Below are 17,025 nucleotides of genomic sequence, written 5' to 3'. Positions count from 1 at the left end.
GGCCATCACAAAACCCTGACCTCCATCCTATATAAAAGTTGTGGAAATTGCTCATCCTAATATGTATATATTTCTTATATCCATTCTTTTACTTTTACATTTGTGTGTATTGTTGTGTATTGTTAGATACTACTGCACTGGTAGAGCTAGTAACACAGGCATTTCGCTACACCCGCAATAACATCTGCTAAATATGTGTATGCGACGAATTACATTTGTATTGATTAAAAGAGGTTTCAGATGTAGAGGCCACATTTGATTTAATTAAAATATATTTCATCATTACAATAACAAACATTTCGTATCTGGTTGCAATAATAAATACAGTATGCAATGGCCTTTATAAATACAAAAATAAATGCACTAAAACATTGTTAGGTTGTGTATAGCCTAAATCAGTCACATAATTATTCAGTATAAAAAATGTTTTCTCCACAGAGTTGTGAATACATTACTACACAATAAATTAATACGTTCAAAAACAAATAAATAAACATGTAAATAAATAGTTGAATAAATAGATATATAAATAAATAATCTCTACAACACACACATACATAACGCTCATTGGCTACTTAATGTTGTGTCTAGTCTTCGTAGGTGTGCCAGCACAACTGTCCTTATGTCTTCCCAGCCGCTTGCGCTGTGTTTCTGCATACATTAAATACAATTGTTAAGCTTTTAGAATAGACACACGTTGTATCATCACAGAAATACATCCAGATTTGGTGAATGTACTCTCTTTGTAAAACAAATGGATCAACCTACCTCGCGTTTCAAGTAATTGTTAAGGAACTTGAAGTGAAGGCTCATCTTTTTGTTCACTCTTTTGACAGATTTTGATAGTCTAGTTTTCATAGCCTTTAGCTGTTGGAAGAAAATACAAATAATTAATTTAATATTGTGATTTGTTTAACATGTAACCACCTCATATTATAATCGAATAGGATAGGATAATGTTTTCTTTTTGCATTAATGTTAAGAGGCGAAAATCACAAATTACATACGCATTGGTCCAGCTCCGACGTCTGGCGATGCAGGTCATTCATAAACCTGTCAACTCCTTTCTGGTCCCAGGCGGTGGACTCATATTTACCACTGCTGTACAATTTCTTTATAGCGTTCAGAGTTTGCGAAATGAAGACAAGCTGTTCGTCAGCCTAGAAGAAGAGTGATTTGTATTAGTACATGCCTTATGAATTGAGGGCAAATCTAAGAAAATTCTAGCAAATTGCATATTCATTATAACCTAATTATATACACTGCATTCGGAAAGTATTCAGACCCCTTCACTATTTCCACATTTTGTTACGTTACAGCCTTATTCTAAAATGGATTAAATATTTATTTGTTTCATTAATCTACACACAATACCCCATAATATCAAAGCCAAAACATGTTTTTAGACATTTTTGCAAATGTATTAAAAATAATAAACAGTTTTTTGCTTTATCGTTATGGGGTATTGTGTGTAGATTGATGTGGCCAAAAAACACTATAATATATTTTAGAATAAGGCTGTAAAGTAACAAAATGTGGAAAAAGTGAAGGGGTCTGAAGACTTTCCGAATTCACTGTAACCTCTTAGAAAAAAAGGCTATGGACAGAACAAAACCTTTTTTTAAGAGTGTAGGCTATGCATATTTCTTACCTTAAAATTATCGACTTGTCTGTATTGCTTGTCAGGGAAAGTGATCTGAGTTTCTCGAGAGACTTCATGACCCTGAGATGCCAAAAAATAAAAACAAAATATTGTATTATTATTACTGTACATAAAGGAGTCAGGGAAATAAATGAAACATAGCAGCACATGAAATGTTGAAAAGAAGACAACAGCCCAATGACCATGAACAAGTGAATAAACATTACCGTATAGCATACCATTTTCTGAAGCATCGTTATGGTGTTGTTGCTGAACACTTGGAACATGCTCGGAGACCGAGGCAGTGTCCTCATCCAAGTGCATCCGATGGTTTTATGCCAGGTGCAAATCGTCAGGACCAAGCACATCCAAAGGCTGATTGAACCCATTTTAGCGTAGGTCTACTGTAGTTCTCCGTCTGTCCGCAATCAACGGTGGTGCAATCAACGGTGGTGCACTTCCGAAAGATAGCCTACTTTGTATTTAAAAAAAATAATGTTTTCCCCAAAGGATAAAGAGATAAAGTGTTCTTCCTGATCGATCAATTTCTCGAATTCCCGAGTTCTGCCATGCTACAACCTGTGTCGATCATTTATACAAAGATTCTGCACGGTGTTCCGAAAGTGAAAGGTGGAAGTCCCCGTAGACTTTCATACCTGAGAGTATTGTTTTCCGTCTGGAGAAAACGCACCGAAAGGACAGGTGTATCTCTCGAAGAATTGTTATGTTCTTGATTTATTTGCTATTTTATCATGAAATATTGGCCTATCAACCAGGGGAAGAAAAAAAAGAGAGATAAATTGACATGTGAATTCATTTTACTCAGACTGTGGCCTAAATAAATATCACCATATAGAACAAAACTGAGTTTGGCCTTTGACTTCGAAAACAATAGCATTTTATATTGTCTTTGCAAACGCAACACCTTTTCATTTTCACACAGAAACTATTGTCTCCAACTACGTTGTAACCAATTGCTTAAAGGGAAATGGTGGTTTGTGGACCACAACTGCCTATTTAAAGATAGAGATCAATCTTGGATGGGTTCTATCAATTACACACTCAACATGACTTTATTTCGTTTTAGAATAAGATTACATTTAGTATAACATTTCATGGAGAAATTCGTCTTCATTCAACGGTTGCATCGCACCACACAATTGTACAAATTTGCTAGCACAATTCCAACAAATATAAGCTGTGTGCGTGTCTGTTTATTCAAATATTAGACACACTCATAGAAAATGGTTCTATATAGAACATTTAGGGGTGCCATATATAAAACAAGCAATATAACCCTTTTTGGTTCCATCTAGAACCTTTTTTTCAAAGAGTGCATGGCAATTATACACATAAGTGCCATAATTAATATATTTCACGAAATTACTTATAAAACATGTTTTGATAAACTTTTATGTAAAATTGTACTACAATATGCTACCCTGACACGTGTTTTCTTGGCATTTTTTATTTCTGAAAATGTCTCAGGATGCTGCCTATTTAGGATGCTGCCCTCGCATGCACACGAACTGAAATTCTGAAAGAAAAAACGATAAATGAATATATATATTTTTATCTTAAAAGAAAACATAGCATACATAGGCCTACATCACAGGTATAGGCACCCCTCTCAATAGTTTACATTTAAAACCCCAAAAAGTAAACCTAGGAGATGTTTTACCTCGCGTGAAAGAAAGTCGTCCAGCTGTTTGAAGCAGTTCTTAACCTTGTCTCCAATTCGAGGGTTAAGATGCAGACTCATGTTTTTGACTTGAATTTGTTTTGTAAACATAGCAAAAAACTTCAGTATGAATGTCCTTGTGAATAATATTAATAACATGAATTACACGGATACTATGATTAATAAAGTAATAACCTACTGTGTAATGCAATGAACATATACAACAACATCACCAAGAACGTACACATTCCGAATAAGTCATATTTTGTCGAGCAAGAAGGATTTGCAGCTCCCCTAGTGTGATGGTATTCCATTTCACAAGTGTCAGGTTTTGCTGGAAGAGCTCACCACCTGTAATAAAAATCACACCCCGTGTAACTATTTAAATCGAAGACTAACACTGAAGTTATCATAGCCACGCATGATGGCTATATTGGCTATTAAGCATCACCTATAATGAAAGCGTTGGACATTAGACCATTATCCATGCTGCCTTTTCGATAGCGCTGGGTCTCCTCCCCGACCACACACAAAACACCACAAAGCCATAACCCATTACTAAATTTTATCTTCTTAAAATGTGATTTAAAACCTAACCCTAACCTTTAACTCACTGCTTACATTGTGCCTAACCCTATCCTTAAATTAAGACCAAAAATCGCATTTTTGTTGTCATGATTTTTTATGATATAGCCAATTTTGACTCTGTGGCTGTGGTAACTAGTGGAAATCCCATTAACGCTTCCACTTTCGAAAACGAAAGTTTTTACATGCCACTGCATTTCGTCATCTATCCCAGCAGGTAGAAAGTTACACTTCACCTTTTTACATGCTGTCCAAACAGGCTCTGCGCAGGCGTCGGCGTGCGCATGTTGAATTTGTCTATCCCCACCAGATGGGTTCATGACATGCAGGTTAAAATACCAAAACCAACTGTGAACCATCAGTACTGAACAAAAAAATTATCGCAACATGCAACAATTTCAAAGATTTTACTAAGGTACAGTTCATAGAAGGAAATCAGTTAATTTAAATAAATGATTTAGGCCCTAATCTATGGATTTCACATGACTGGGCAGGGGCACAGCCATGGGTGGGCCTGGGAGGGCAGAGGCCCACCCACTGGGGAGCCAGGTTCAGCCAATTATAACTAGTTTTTCCCCCCAAAAGGGCTTTATTACAGACAGAAATACTCCTAAGCACCCCACTCCACCTCCTCAGATGATCCCGCAGGTGAAGAAGCGGGATGTGGAGGTCCTGGGCTGGCGTGGTTACACGTGGGTTGCGGTTGTGAGGCCGGTTGGACAGAGAAATAGGCTTATGGTAGAGAAATAAATATTAAATTATCTGGCAACAGCTCTGGTGGACATTCCTGCAGTCAGCATGCCAATTGCACACTCCCACAAAACTTGAGACATCTGTGGCCTTTTATTGTACCCCCGCACAAGTTGCACCTGTGTAATGATCATGCTGTTTAATCAGCTTCTTGATATTCCACACCTGTCAGGTGGATGGATTATCTTGGCAAAGGAGAAATGCTCACCAACAGGTATGTAAACAAATTTGTGCAGAACATTTGAGAAAAATATGCTTTTTGATGCATATGGAACATTTCTGGGACCAACACTTTACATGGTGAGTTTATATTTTAGTTCAGTATATATTAATTTTGGGACAGGTGGAAACACACATGAAACATTCATGGACATTGAGCTAGCTTGCTGTTGCTAGCTAATTTTTTCTGGGAGATAGAGCCCCACAGTGGAGGTGTCATAATACCTATGAACCCTAGCGGCCAAACAGTGAAATGGTTCCAATCGTTTTTCCACCATTCATTTTTCCCATAGGGGATTTTAGAAACACTTAAAATAAGGTCTGTGTTTTGTTTAGGCTTACCCTGGCATGACGTTTTGATAACCATGTAAATCTTTCTCGGACAAGGTGACTTTTACAGTGTTTTGGGCCTACACAGAGCATGTGTTTGGTGGTTGCAGCCCTGTTCCACATCTTTATATTAATTTATTAATGTATGCAAATACACCTTCTGTATAGCACAAACAATTTTCTTTATTTTATCATAAAGCGTTTAAAAAATACCTGATATACTAAGAAAATGTATATATGATTGCAAGAACCAAGTACAAGATAAACATTTTAAATTATTTGTCTGTGTGCTATAATTCACTCAATATCTGATGGATAAAAAACTTTAAAAAAGTTTGGAGGATCTTCATCCGTTGTACAGCTGTTACATTTATTATAATAGGTTTTTCAACCTTTTAACAATTTGGATGACCAACCTGAGACGGCACACACCTTTTAAAAACAGCACCGCCAGGGGATGAGCCCATGGAGTGGCACCATCAATTCCCACATGACACGCTGAAATAGCTGCCATATACACGTTCAGGATGCTCGAAAATGTAAATGTCCACCAATGATCTCAGCCAACCAAGGTAGTTTGGGCCAATGGGGAGCCACAAGGATCTACGATCAGTACTCCGGACACACCCTCTCCAGTGTGGGCTGAATCTCGTCCACAGGGGGAAATGCGTAAAGGAGGGTCCGAGTCAAATGGTGCACTTACGGTGCCTAGTGAAAGTCTACACACCTATGCAAAGTTTTCATATTTTGCTGCCTTAAATTTCTATCTAAAAAGGGATTTATATTGGGATTTTTACCCACTGATCTACACAACCTACTCCACATTTTCAAAGTGAAATAAAAATTATGGAAGTTTTCTGAAATTAATTAAAATTAAGAAACAAAGACTTCTTGATAGCTTAGGTCTTCACACCCCTAGCTGTGGTACCTCCAAAGACATCCAGGAGCAAATATTCTCATAAATAATCACAAAATGTATTGAATCTGTTTGCAAAAGCAACTTCCCCTGTTTCTGTAATGTCAGAGGATAGTGGAGAGTGAATTTCAAACAATGATTAAACCTCAGAGCCACCAATGAACTTTAAAAGCATGTGTAGTGTATTAAAGATTATGACTTTCTTAATGGAACCAGAGGATGTTTATCTTAGTTCAAATGTAGCCGTTTGGAGGGTGACGCCCCAGGGGAGACCGGTGATTGGACGAAAGAGGGAGCAACCCATTTTTGCCATTGTTTATAAGTAGGAGCTAGACAAAGGGGGAGTCAGAAGCATTCAGATTAATTTGGGACGGTGCTTCTCCAGACATCGCGGGTCTGTAACTTATGCTGTAAACTTGTGATACGAATAAAAACTTCTAATCACGGTACAGTCTAAGCGGACTCTTTGTTTGACAAGCAATAACCACCAACAGCCGACGGGACACGATACATGTCTGCGATAATATTTTTGACAGGCAGAGATCAGGTGAGGTTAAGAAATAATCCCAAACCCCTAAATATTTTGAGTATGGTCAAGTATGTTAATTCATCTCTGGATAGTGTATAATAGCAACCAGATACTGCAAAGATCTGGCCATCCTTCCTAAATGAGCTGTGTGAGAGAATAGAAACTCAGGAATATCACTATGATGCTGAAGATTATGTAAAAATAACTACAGTGTTTATTGGCTGAGCTGAGAGAAAACTGTGCATGGATCAACAACATCACATTCACTCCACATTACAGGCCTGAATGACAAAGTGAAAAGAAGGAAACCTATGCAAAAATATTTCATTCTAAATCATCCATTCAGTTTGCAACAAGGCAGATAAGTAATATTGCAAGACAACATCGCAAATGACAACATCGCAAAATAATTTTTTGGGGGGGCAAATCCAACACAACACATCACAGAGTGAAACTCTCTGTATTTTCAAGTTTTGGGGTGGCAGCATCATGTTATGGGTAGACTTGTCACCAGCAGGGACTAGGGAGGATCAAAATAAATCAGGATCAAAATAAATATGGAGCAAAACCAAGGTAAAAAAATAGAGGAAAACATGCCTTAGTCCTTTGAAGACCTGACACTGCGATATTGTTTCATTTTTCAATGGGACAATTACACACATTTTAAGGCAAAAGACATCAGAATGGTTTTCCAAGAGGTGTTTAGTGTTCCTGAGCGGTCAAGTCTCAGTCATGATTGAAATCTATTTGTAAATCAGAGACAAGGTTTGAATATTGCTATCTATCAATAATTCCCAACCAAATTGACTGAGCTTGAACAATTTTGGTAAAAACATTGAGCTCCAAAAGTATTGGGACTGTGACACGCTTTGTTGCTTTGGCTCTGTACTCCAGCACTTGGGATTTTAAATGATACATGATCATGAGGTTGAAGTGCAGACTGTCAGCTTTAATTTGAGGGTATTTTCATCCATATCGGTTTAACTGTTTAGAAATTACAGCACTTTTTGTACATAGCCACACCCCCCCAAAGTATTGGGAGAAATTCACTTATGTGTATTAAAGTAGTAAAAAGTTAAGTGGCTTGCGAAAGTATTCACCCCCTTGGCATTTTTCCTATTTTGTTGCCTTACAACCTCGAATTAAAATTGATTTTTTGAAGATGCAAAATATTTTTTATTGTGAAACAATCAAGAAACAAGACAAAAAAAACGAAAACTTGAGCTCGCATAACTATTAGCGCCATCCATCATTCCTTGAATTCTGACCAGTTTCCCAGTCCCTGCCGATGAAAAACATCCCCACAGCATGATGCTGACACCACCATGCTTCACCGTGGGGATGTTGTTCTCGGGGTGATGAGAGGTGTTGGGTTTGCGCCAGACATAGAGTTTTCCTTGATGGCCAAAAAGCTCAATTTTAGTCTCATCTGACCAGAGTACCTTCTTCCATATGTTTGGGGAGTCTTCCACATGCCTTTTGGCGAACACCAAACGTGTTTGCTTATTTTCTTCTTTAAGCAAATGGCTTTTTTTCTGGCCACTCTTGCGTAAAGCCCAGCTCTGTGGAGTGTACGGCTTAAAGTGGTCCTGTGGACAGATACTCCAATCTCCGCTGTGGAGCTTTGCAGCTCCTTCAGGGTTATCTTTGGTCTCTTTGTTGCCTCTCTGATTAATGCCCTCCTTGCCTGGTCTGTGAGTTTTGGTGAGCGGCCCTCTCTTGGCAGGTTTGTTGTGGTGCCATATTCTTTCAATTTTTTTATAATGGATTTAATGGTGCTCCGTGGGATGTTCAAAGTTTCAAATATATATTTTATAACCAACCCTGATCTGTACTTCTCCATAACTTTGTCCCTTACCTGTTTGGAGAGCTCCTTGGTCTTCATGGTGCCGCTTGCTTGGTGGTGGCCCTTGCTTAGTGTTTTGGGACACTGTAAATCCATGGAGAATAAGAGCACCTCCTCCCAGCTTCCCACTGCTCTGAGGCTAGGAAACACTATCACCACCGATAAATCTACAATAATCGAGAATTTCAACAAGCATTTTGATACGGCTGGCCATGCTTTCCACCTGGCTACCATTACCCCGGCCACCAGCTCTGCACCCTCCGCTGCAACTTGCCCATGCCCCCCCCGCTTCTCCTTCACACAAATTCACACAGCTGATGTTCTGAAAGAGCTGCAAAATCTGGACCCCTACAAATCATCTGGCCTAGACAATCTGGACCCTTTAGCCACAACCCCTATTACTAGCCTGTTCAACCTCTCTTTCGTAACATCTGAGATCCCCAGAGATTGGAAAGCTGCCGCGGTCATACCCCTCTTCAACGGGGGTGACACTCTAGATCCAAACTGTTACAGACCTATATCCATCCTGCCCTGCCTTTCGAAAGTTTTTGAAAGCCAAGTTAACAAACAGATCACTGACCATTTCGAATCCCACCGTACCTTCTCTGCTATGCAATCCGGTTTCCGAGCTGGTCATGGGTGCACCACAGCCACGCTCAAGGTCCTAAACGATATTATAACCGCGATCGATAATAGACAGTACTGTGCAGCCGTCTTCATCGACCTGGCCAAGGCTTTCGACTCTGTCAACCACCGCATTCTTATTGGCAGACTAAATAGCCTTGGTTTCTCAAATGACTGCCTCGCCTGGTTCACCAACTACTTCTCAGATAGAGTTCAATGTGTCAAATTGGAGGGCCTGTTGTCTGGACCTCTGGCAGTCTCTATGGGGGTGCCACAGGGTTAAAACTCAGTCGTAAAACTGACTATCCTACCGATCCTTGACTTCGGCGATGTCATTTACAAAATAGCCTCCAACACTCTACTCAGCAAATTGGATGTAGTCTATCACAGTGCCATCCGTTTTGTCTCCAAAGCCCCATATAATACCCACCACTGTGACCTGTACGCTCTTGTTGGCTGGTCCTCACTACATATTCGTCGCCAAACCCACTGGCTCCAGGCCATCTATAAATCACTGCTAGGCAAATCCCCGCCTTATCTTAGCTCATTGGTCACCATAGCAACACCCACCCGTAGTCTGCGCTCCAGCGGGTATATCTCACTGGTCATCCCCAAAGCCAACACCTCCTTTGGCCGCCATTCCTTCCAGTTCTCTGCTGCCAATGACTGGAACAAACTGCAAAAATCTCTGAAGCTGGAGACTCTTATCTCCCTCACTAACTTTAAGCATCAGTTGTCAGAGCACCTTACGGATCACTGCACCTGTACACAGCCCTTCTGAAATTAGCCCACTCAACTACCTCATCCCCATATTTTTATTTATTTTGCTCATTTGTACCCCAGTATCTCTATTTGCATATCATCTCTTTCATATCTATCATTCCAGTGTTAATACTAATCGTAATTATTTTGCACTATGGCCTATTTATTTCCTTACCTCCATAACTTACTACATTTGCACACACTGTATATATATTTTCTGTGGTATTTTTGACTTTATGTTTTGTTTTACCCCATATGTAACTCTGTGTTGTTGTTTTTATCGCACTGCTATGCTTTATCTTGGCCAGGTCGCAGTTGTAAATGAGAACTTGTTCTCAACTGGCTTACCTGGTTAAATAAAGGTGAAATAAAAATCAAATAAATAATAGTGGTGTTGCGTACTCTGGGGTCTTTCAGAACAGGTGTGTATATATACTGAGATCATGTGACTGATCATGTGACACTTAAATTGCACACAGGTGGACTTTATTTAACTAATTATGTGATTTCTGAAGGTAATTGGTTGCACCAGATCTTATTTAGTGGCTTCATAGCAAAGGTGAATACATATGCACGCACCACTTGTCCGTTATATATTTTTAAAAATTTTTTAACTAGTTATTTTTTTCATTACACTTCACCAATTCTGACTATTTTGTGTATGTCCATTACATGAAATCCAAATAAAATCCATTTAAATTACAGGTTGTAATGCAAGAAAATAGAAAAAACGCCAAGGGGGATGAATACTTTTGCAAGGCACTGTAAGTATTTGGTCCCATATTATTTTTTATTTTTTTTACATTTGTTAGTCATTTAGCAGACACTCTTATCCAGAGCGACTAACAGTTAGTGAGTGCATACATTTTTCAAGATAGCACGCAATGACTACAAACTTGTTAGATGCATTTGCTGTGTGTTTTGGTTGTGTTTCAGATACTTTTTTGCCCAACAGAAATTAATGGTAAATAATGTATTGTGTCGTTTTGGAGTAACTGTTATTGTAAATAAGACTGGAACATGTTTCTAAACACTTTTACATTCATGTGGATTCTACCTTACAAGGGGGGACTTTGTAAGTAGTCCGAGTGGCCATTTGATTAATTGTTCAGTCTTATGGCTTGGGGGTAGATGCTGTTAAGGAGCCTTTTGGACCTAGACATGGCGCTCTGGTTTGCGGTAGAAGAGAGAACAGTCTATGACTTGGGTGACTGGAGTCTTTCACCATTTTTTGGGCCTTCCTCTGACACCGCCTAGTATATAGGTTCTGGATGGCAGGAAGCTTGGCCCCAGTGATGTACTGGGCCGTACGCACTACGCTCTGTAGCGCCTTATGGTCTGATGCCGAGCAGTTGCCATATCAGGCGGTGATGCAACCAGTCAGGATTCTCTCGATGGAGCAGCTCTAGAAATTTTTGCGGATCTGGGGACCCATGCTAACTCTTTTCAGTCTCCGGAGGGGGAAAAGGTGTAGTCGTGCCCTCTTCTCGACTGTCTTGGTGTGTTTGGACCATGATAGTTTGTTGGTGATGTGGACACCAAGGAACTTGAAACTCTCGACCCGCTCCACTAAAGCCCCGTCGATGTTAATGGGGGCCTGTTCGGCTCTCCTTTTCCTGTAGTCTACGATCAGCTCCTTTGTCTTGCTCACATTGAGGGAGAGGTTGTTGTCCTGGCACCGCACTGTCTGGTCTCTGACATCATCCCTATAGGCTGTCTCATCGTTGTCTGTGATCAGGCCTACAACTGTTGTGTCAGCAAACGTAATGATGATGTTTGAGTCGTGCTTGGCCACGCAGTCGTGGGTGAACAGGGAGTACAGGAGGGGTCTAAACACGAACCCCTGAGGGGCCCCCATGTTGAGGATCAGCGTGGCTGATCTTGTTGCCTATCCTTACCACCTGGGGGCGACCCGTCAGGAAGTCCAGGATCCAGTTGCAGAGGGAGGTGTTTAGTTCCAGGGTCCTTAGCTTAGTGATGAGCTTTGTGGGCACTATGGTTTTGAACGCTGAGCTGTAATCAGTGAACAGCATTCTCACATATGTGTTCCTTTTGTCCAGGTGGGAAAGGGCAGTGTTGGAGTGAGCCTTGACCAGCCTTTCAAAGCACTTCATGGCTACCGACGTGAGTAATACAGGGCAGTAGTCATTTAGGTTACCCTTCACTTTCTTGGGCACTGGGACTATGGTGGTCTGCTTGAAACAGCTAGGTGTTACAGACTCGGTCAGGGAGAGGTTGAAAATGTCATTGAAGACACTTGCCAGTTGGTCCGCGCATGCTCTGAGTACACATCCTGGTAATCCGTTTGGCCCCGCGGCCTTGTGAATGTTGACCTGTTTTAAGGTCTTGCTCACATCGGCTACGAAGAGCGTGATCACACAGTCGTCTGGTACAGCTGGTGCTCTCATGCATGTTTCAGTGTTGCTTGCTTCGAAGCGAGCATAAAAGGCACTGGTAGGCTCGCGTCACTGGGCAGCTCGCCTGCTGGGTTTCTCTTTGTAGTCCGTAATAGTTTGCAAGCCCTTCCACATCCGACTAGCGTCAGAGCCGGTGTAGTAGGAATCAATGTTAGTCCTGTATTGACGCTTTGCCTGTTTGATGGTTCGTCTGAGGGCATTTCGAGATTTCTTATAAGAGTCCAGATTAGCATCCCGCTCCTTGAAAGTGGCAGCTTTAGCCTTTAGCTCGGTGTGGATTTTGCCTGTAATCCATGGCTTCTGGTTGGGATATTTACGTACGGTCACTGTGGGGACGACGTCATCGATGCAATTATTGATGAAGCTGAGGTGATATACTCCTCAATGCCGTTGGATGAATCCCAGAACATATTCCCGTCTGTGCTAGCAAAACAGTACTGTAGCGTAGCATCCATATCATCTGACCACTTCCTTATTGAGTGAGTCACTGGTACTTCCTGCTTTAGTTTTTGCTTGTAAGCAGGAATCAGGAGGATATAATTATGGTCAGATTTGCCAAATGAAGGGCGAGGGAGAGCTTTGTATGCATCTCTGTGTGTGGAGTAAAGATGGTCTAGAGGTTTTTTTCCTCTGGTTGCGCATGTGACATGAGGTAAAACATGAGGTAAAACGGATTTAAGTTTGCTTGCATTAAAGTCCCCGGCCACTAAGAGTGCTGCTTCTGAATGAGCATTTTCATGTTTGCTTATAGCCTTATTCAGCTTGTTGAGTGCGGTCTTAGTGGCAGCATCGGTTTGTGGTGGTAAATAGACGGCTAATAATAATATAGATGAGAACTCTCTTGGTAGATAGTGTGGTCTACAGCTTATCATGAGGTACTCTACCTCAGGCGAGCAATACCTTGAGACTTCTTTAATATTAGACATCATTTACCAGCTGTTATTGACAAATAGACACACACCCCTGCCCCTCATCTTACCAGACATAGCTGCTCTGTCCTGCTGATGCACGTAAAACCCAGCCAGCTCTATATTATCCATGTGGTCGTTCAGCCACCACTTGGTGAAACACAATCGTTTTTAATGTCCCCTTGGTAGGATAGTCTTGATCATAGATCATCCAGTTTATTTTCCAATGATTGCACGTTGGCCAATAGGATGGATGGTAGTGGCGGTTTACCCACTCGCTGACTAATTCTCACAAGGCCCCCCAAAATCCGCCCCTTGTATCTCCAGTCTTTTCTTCACCTCCATATTTTCTTCATGCTAATGACAGAGATTTGGGGGAAAGCAGTATATCCTTCATGCCGGACTCATTATAGAAAAAATCTTTGTCCAGTTCGAGGTGAGTAATCGCTGTCCAGAAGTTATTTTCAGTCATAAGAGATGGTAGCTGCAACATTATGTACAAAATAAGTTACAAACAATGTGAAAAAAAAAAAAAAATAGCACAGTTGGTTAGGAGCCAGAAAAATGGCAGCCATCCCCTCCAGCGCCATTATTATAAACTATTTGTGGGTCTTTAACTTTGTCATTATTCATCATTCATTCAGGATTATCCTTAAACATGTCAGATCCTGTCTGTGTGTTTGCCATGGTATTGAAAGGTCTTCTTATCTCGCTCCGCTGTGGACGAATTTTAGGGTTTTCGCAGCCATTTTACACAGTTTGTGTGATATCATCAGTGAGTCTTCAAGTTATGTCCCAACAACACTGTGTGACATTATCAGGACTTTCTAAGGACATTTTTATGAGGCCTATGTTTAAATATGTTAGATTAAAAGAGATTTCAGGTGTAGAGGTCACATTTATTTAATGAAAATGTATTTAATCGTTACAATAACAAACATTTCGTATCAGGTTGCAATAATAAATACAGTATGCAATGGCCTTCATAAATACAAAAATAAATACATGAAAGCATTGTTACATTGTCCATAACCTAAAATAATCAATCACATAATTAATTATTCTGTATAAAATGTGTTTTACTTCGCAGAGTTGTGAATACATTAGCCTACTACACAATAAATAAATAAATAAATAAGTTTAAAAAACTAATAAATAACCGTGTAAATAAATAGTTGAATAAATAGATTTATAAATAAATAATCTCTACACACACACACACACACACACACACACACACACACACACACACACACACACACACACACACACACACATAACGCTCATTGGCTAGTACTTCTTGTTGTGGCAAGTCTTCGCATGTGTGCCAGCACCACTTTCCTTATTACTTCCCAGCCGCTTGCACTGTATTCCTGCATGAATGAAACGCACACGTTCATATTTTAGAATAGACACATGTTGTTTCATCACATATGAATGTATCCCGAATTGGTTAATGTACTTTCTAGGTAAGACAAATTGACCAACCTACCTCGCGTTTCAAGTAATTATTCAGGAATTTGAAGTGAAGTCTCATCTTTTTGTTCACTCCTTTGACAGACTTTGATAGTCTAGGTTTTATAGCCTTTACCTATTGGAACAAAATATAAGTCATGAATTTTATATTATGATTCGTTTGAATGACATTATATGACAATCTAAAATGATAGGATAATGTTAGCCTTTTTGCATCAATGTTAAGGGGCGAAATTCATAAATCACATAGACTAACGCATTGGTCCAGCTCCGACGTCTGGCGATGCAGGTCATTCATAAACTTGTCAACTCCTTTCTGGTCCCAGGCGGTGAACTCATATTTACCACTGCTGTACAATTTCTCTATAGCGTTCAGAGTTTGCGAAATGAAGGCAATCTGGTCGTCAGCCTAGAAGAAGAGTGATTTGTATTAGTACATGCCTTATGAATTGAGGACAAATATCAGAAAATTATAGCGAATTGTATATTCGTTATAACCTAATTATATAGCCTACACTATTAGAAAAAAAGGTTCTGGATTGAACAAAACCTTTTTTTAAAGAGTGTAGGCTGTGCATATTTCTTACCTTGAAATTATCGACCCGTCTGTATTGCTTGTCAGGGAAAGGGATCTGAGGTTCCCGAGAGACCACATGACCCTGAGATGCCAAAAAATACATACAAACGATTGCAATATCATTACCGTATACACAAAGGTGTACCGGATATAAATGAAACATAGCTTCAGATGAAATGTTGAAAGATGACAACTGCTCAATGACCAGGAACAAGTAAACAAACATGACCGTATCCTACCATTTTCTGAAGCATTGTTATGGTGTTGTAGCTTGGAACATGCTCGGAGACCGAGGCAGTGTCCTCATCCAAGTGCATCCGATGGTTTTATGCCAGGTGCAAATCGTCAGGACCAAGCACATCCAAAGGCTGATTGAACCCATATTAGGGTAGGTCTACTGTAGTTCTGTCTGTTCGAAATCAACCGGGGTGCAAAATTAGGTACAATAGCGAAAGATAGCCTACTCCATCATTTATACTAAGACTCTGCACGGTGTTCCAAAAGTGAAAGGTGGAAGTCCCCGCAGACAGGCACTTTCATACCTGAGAGTATTGTTTTCGGACTGGAGACAATGCACGGAAAGGACAGGTGCATCTCTCGAAGAATTGTTAAATTCTTGACTTATTCGTTATTTTATTATGAAATACTAGCTTATCAACCAGGAACATGTTTTAGATTAAAAACATGTACATGTAAAACCATTTTAGTCAGACGATAGCCTAAATAAATATACATTTATATGCTACCATTTTGTTGTCCTATATCACTATATAGAACAAAACTGTTTGAGTTTGGCTTTTCACTTCGAAAACAATAGCGTTTTATCATGTCTTTGTAAACGCAACACCTTTCCCTTTACACACACAAACTATGGTATTCAACTACGTTGGAACCACTTCCTTAAAGGGTCATTGTGGTTTGTGGACCTCAACTTCCATTGAAAGATACATATCAACCGTGTATGGATACTATCATTTACACACTCAAAATTGCTTTATTTCCTTTTAGAAACGGGTTTGGGTGGTCTGAAATATTTTGGTAGACCCCCTCCTATATGCTCCCAGTATTCAGAATAAGACACTGGTAGCCTATGCAGTGCACAGGCAGAATAGACCTTGGCAATACTGATTAAATTGGTGACTATATTGCGTGTGATTTTGAATCTGGGCCTGTAGGCATGTGTGCGTAAAATATATGTGTATCACGTAAATCATCTGTCAAAGTATTCAATATTCGTGTGTGTTTTTATTGGAATTTATTTATTCATTCAGATATGTGAGTTGATGGGACCTCTGCATCTACTATCTTTCCACTATAGAGACTGAAGAATAAGAGCATGGTTAGCGATTACTACGCTCCATTGGACTAACATTCAGAATTTGGTGTTATATTTACGTTGCAAAATATCCAGTATATGTGTACTTGATATAATTAATAACTATACGAATCAACAATGTTTACAGTGAAATGATGATGGCTGGAATTCAGGAATTCGGGGTATTTTAAAGGAGTTTATTCTTTTTCATTGAAGATGATGTTGATATGCAATTGTCAGGAGGAATAACATCACATTTAGGATAACGTTTCAAGGAAAAAGTCGTTTCATTTACATTTACGTCATTTGGCAGACGCTCTTTTCCAGAGCGACTTACAGTTAGTGAGTACATTCATTTTTTCATACTGGCCCCCCGTGGGAAACGAACCCACAACCCTGGCGTTGCAAGCGCCATGCTCTACCAACTGAGCTACACGGGGCCACTACA

The 17,025-nt window shown here is 39.9% G+C and overlaps 1 protein-coding gene and 1 pseudogene across 1 annotated transcript; both read right to left on the bottom strand.

The window, feature by feature from the left end:
• Positions 1 to 564: 564 nt before the first annotated feature.
• On the bottom strand, positions 565 to 2,031 carry LOC121570564 (interferon a3-like). The gene is made up of 5 exons (XM_041882038.1): positions 1,882 to 2,031; positions 1,652 to 1,723; positions 1,008 to 1,160; positions 769 to 867; positions 565 to 651 (listed from the first exon to the last, which is right to left on the bottom strand). The coding sequence occupies exons 1-5, from the start codon at positions 2,029 to 2,031 to the stop codon at positions 565 to 567; spliced, it is 561 nt and encodes a 186-aa protein (XP_041737972.1).
• A 12,461-nt stretch (positions 2,032 to 14,492) lies between these two features.
• LOC121570563 lies at positions 14,493 to 15,644 on the bottom strand (annotated as a pseudogene).
• Between the last annotated feature and the right edge of the window lie 1,381 nt (positions 15,645 to 17,025).

The sequence above is a fragment of the Coregonus clupeaformis genome, unplaced genomic scaffold (genome assembly GCF_020615455.1).
Source record: "Coregonus clupeaformis isolate EN_2021a unplaced genomic scaffold, ASM2061545v1 scaf0027, whole genome shotgun sequence".
NCBI classification, from domain to species: domain Eukaryota; kingdom Metazoa; phylum Chordata; class Actinopteri; order Salmoniformes; family Salmonidae; genus Coregonus; species Coregonus clupeaformis.
The sequence above is the reverse complement of the archived record's forward strand: the minus strand, read 5'-3'. Positions and strand labels throughout refer to the sequence as shown.